The 2,130-nt window shown below is 29.2% G+C and overlaps 1 protein-coding gene across 1 annotated transcript in view; it reads right to left on the bottom strand.

The window, feature by feature from the left end:
* Positions 1-1,961: 1,961 nt before the first annotated feature.
* LOC147468595 (mediator of DNA damage checkpoint protein 1-like) overlaps positions 1,962-2,130 on the bottom strand; it is a 9,120-nt gene continuing 8,951 nt past the window's right edge. Inside the window, exon 4 of the mRNA XM_086553015.1 lies at positions 1,962-2,041. Coding sequence (XP_086409141.1) covers positions 1,962-2,041 — 80 coding nt within the window. The remainder of the gene's footprint in view (positions 2,042-2,130) is intronic.

Raw genomic sequence — 2,130 nt, 5'->3', positions numbered from 1 at the left:
TTCTGGAACTGTTGCTATTTAAATAATTTTTTTTTTTTTTTTTCTAATCCAAACCTTTCTTATTACTGCTTACATAGGCAATAAGAAGAAAACTAATAAGACTTATCCAAACTTTGCTTAATACAAAATCGTGAGTCTTTCCAAATCTATCACTACAGTTTTATATATCAATCACCCCTAACATTATCATACAAATTTAAATGTAATTCAAATATAACAAATATTACTATTATAATATTGGAGATGATATCGGGATTTGTATTATACACATGATAATTTTACACAAAATTTCCACTAGTATGCATTCACTACTAATGACCTCTTCCATATAGCCATATTAAAATAAATTGATAAAAGAAAAAAATTAAAAAGTGAAAATGCCCTATGTACACGAAATTTACAGTCTCATGAAGATACTCAATATCTTTACAATATGTAGGAATGTTTTAAAACTTGTAATGACAAAATAATGTCTTGTAATGATCCTGTTTTATGCTAATACAAATCCCATCCAACACAGCTGCTGACAGCAATAGTCCGTAAAATAACTCTGTACCCAAAACTGGAAATTTTGAGTCGCTTGAAGTACTCCAATGATTTTTACCTTCTGGCAGGAATTTATCCTTATTTTCTTGGAAAACTTCTTGTGAACATCCAAGTACACTCCACCTGACACACAATATTCTGAGGATGAAAAGGTAAATATCACATAATCTATTAGTCCAATCTTAATTCTTTCACTATATTCAATGTTAAATGAGGTCAGTAAAAAAAAAAAAATATCCTTACTATTTTCTAATTGAATAAGAACTCATATAAGTATAAACCTGATAGTGTGTATTTAGGACTACAAAAATCTACAACAGTTTTGAAGTACTCAGAATCTTATGTGTATACTAACTTCCCAACGTGCTTGTAACCACACTTAAGTTAAATTGTTTACTAAAATACATAAAGACTAGAAATATCAATCAATCTGACAATCACCTTCCACATGAAATTAAAATATACAAATAAACATGATAACACTCAGTTATACAAAAAGTATATAACTGAAATTGCAGAATGAATAATAACCACCAACAACATTATAAATATCTGAAATAAGGATTTGCATTCCATACACTAGAAACGCGTCCAATAGATAATATTATAATTCAATTTTTATTCTACATATTTCTATATCTTTAAAATTAGTAAAAAAAAATCTGCTTATTTATTTTACAATTTAAAATTTATTTTTGAATACCAATTTGTTTATGTTTTTCACTGAGTGCTTAGGCCAAATAGAGGTTCTGTCTTTTCAATTTTTTAAAATTTCTACCATCACTGAGTATATGAATATATAGAAATTGTTTTTCAAACTATTTCAACTTAGTTACTGAGCAAAAGGCCCAAGGATATGTATATACATAACAATACACACATACACACACGGATTAAAAACAGAGGCCATGAAGTGATGATCAAGGAAGCAAAGGAGGCTGCGCATTGTTTCTTTATTAACTTAAATATATCTAACAATATCTACATTTGTACTTAGCTTGATAACTTAATATGGATTTCTAAAATACATATTAATAATTGGCACATCAATGTATGACATATCATTAGAAATACATGACATAAAGCTTTCTTTTTATATGATCAATTTAATATCACAAACTCCCTTGCTCACATGAAATAGGACAGTGTAGGCAGAGGCCAGAACCCCAAGTAAATGCATTTCATAACCTCCAACCATAGCAGGAATTGAACCCACTCCATTTTATCCCTCATGCCCATCTCTCATGCCGACCACTGTATAAGGTAACCCCATGCTTAAAAGATATCTTACAGTACATTCCAAGTATACCCAAGACAACAAGTGATAAATAAATAACACTTTCCTTACCTTTCAGATGTCTTGAGCTTAACTGATCTGTTGCAATAAAAATAATCCTTCAAAAGAAGGCTTTTTCCTACAGACCGAAGACTCGATCAATCCGTAAAGCAAAACTTTTCTCTGATTCGGTATCCTTTACTATGTATTTCCAAGGATCTGGAAAAAGTTAGTGATGATTATAAATACTACATAGGTTCATAAACATTTACAATATATATATATTCAATTAAATAATAAGAGGTAAT

This window comes from Penaeus japonicus, unplaced genomic scaffold, assembly GCF_977035675.1.
Source record: "Penaeus japonicus unplaced genomic scaffold, GWHDUDI00000001_assembly GWHDUDI00000027, whole genome shotgun sequence".
Classification (NCBI taxonomy): Eukaryota; Metazoa; Arthropoda; class Malacostraca; order Decapoda; family Penaeidae; genus Penaeus; species Penaeus japonicus.
The sequence above is the reverse complement of the archived record's forward strand: the minus strand, read 5'-3'. Positions and strand labels throughout refer to the sequence as shown.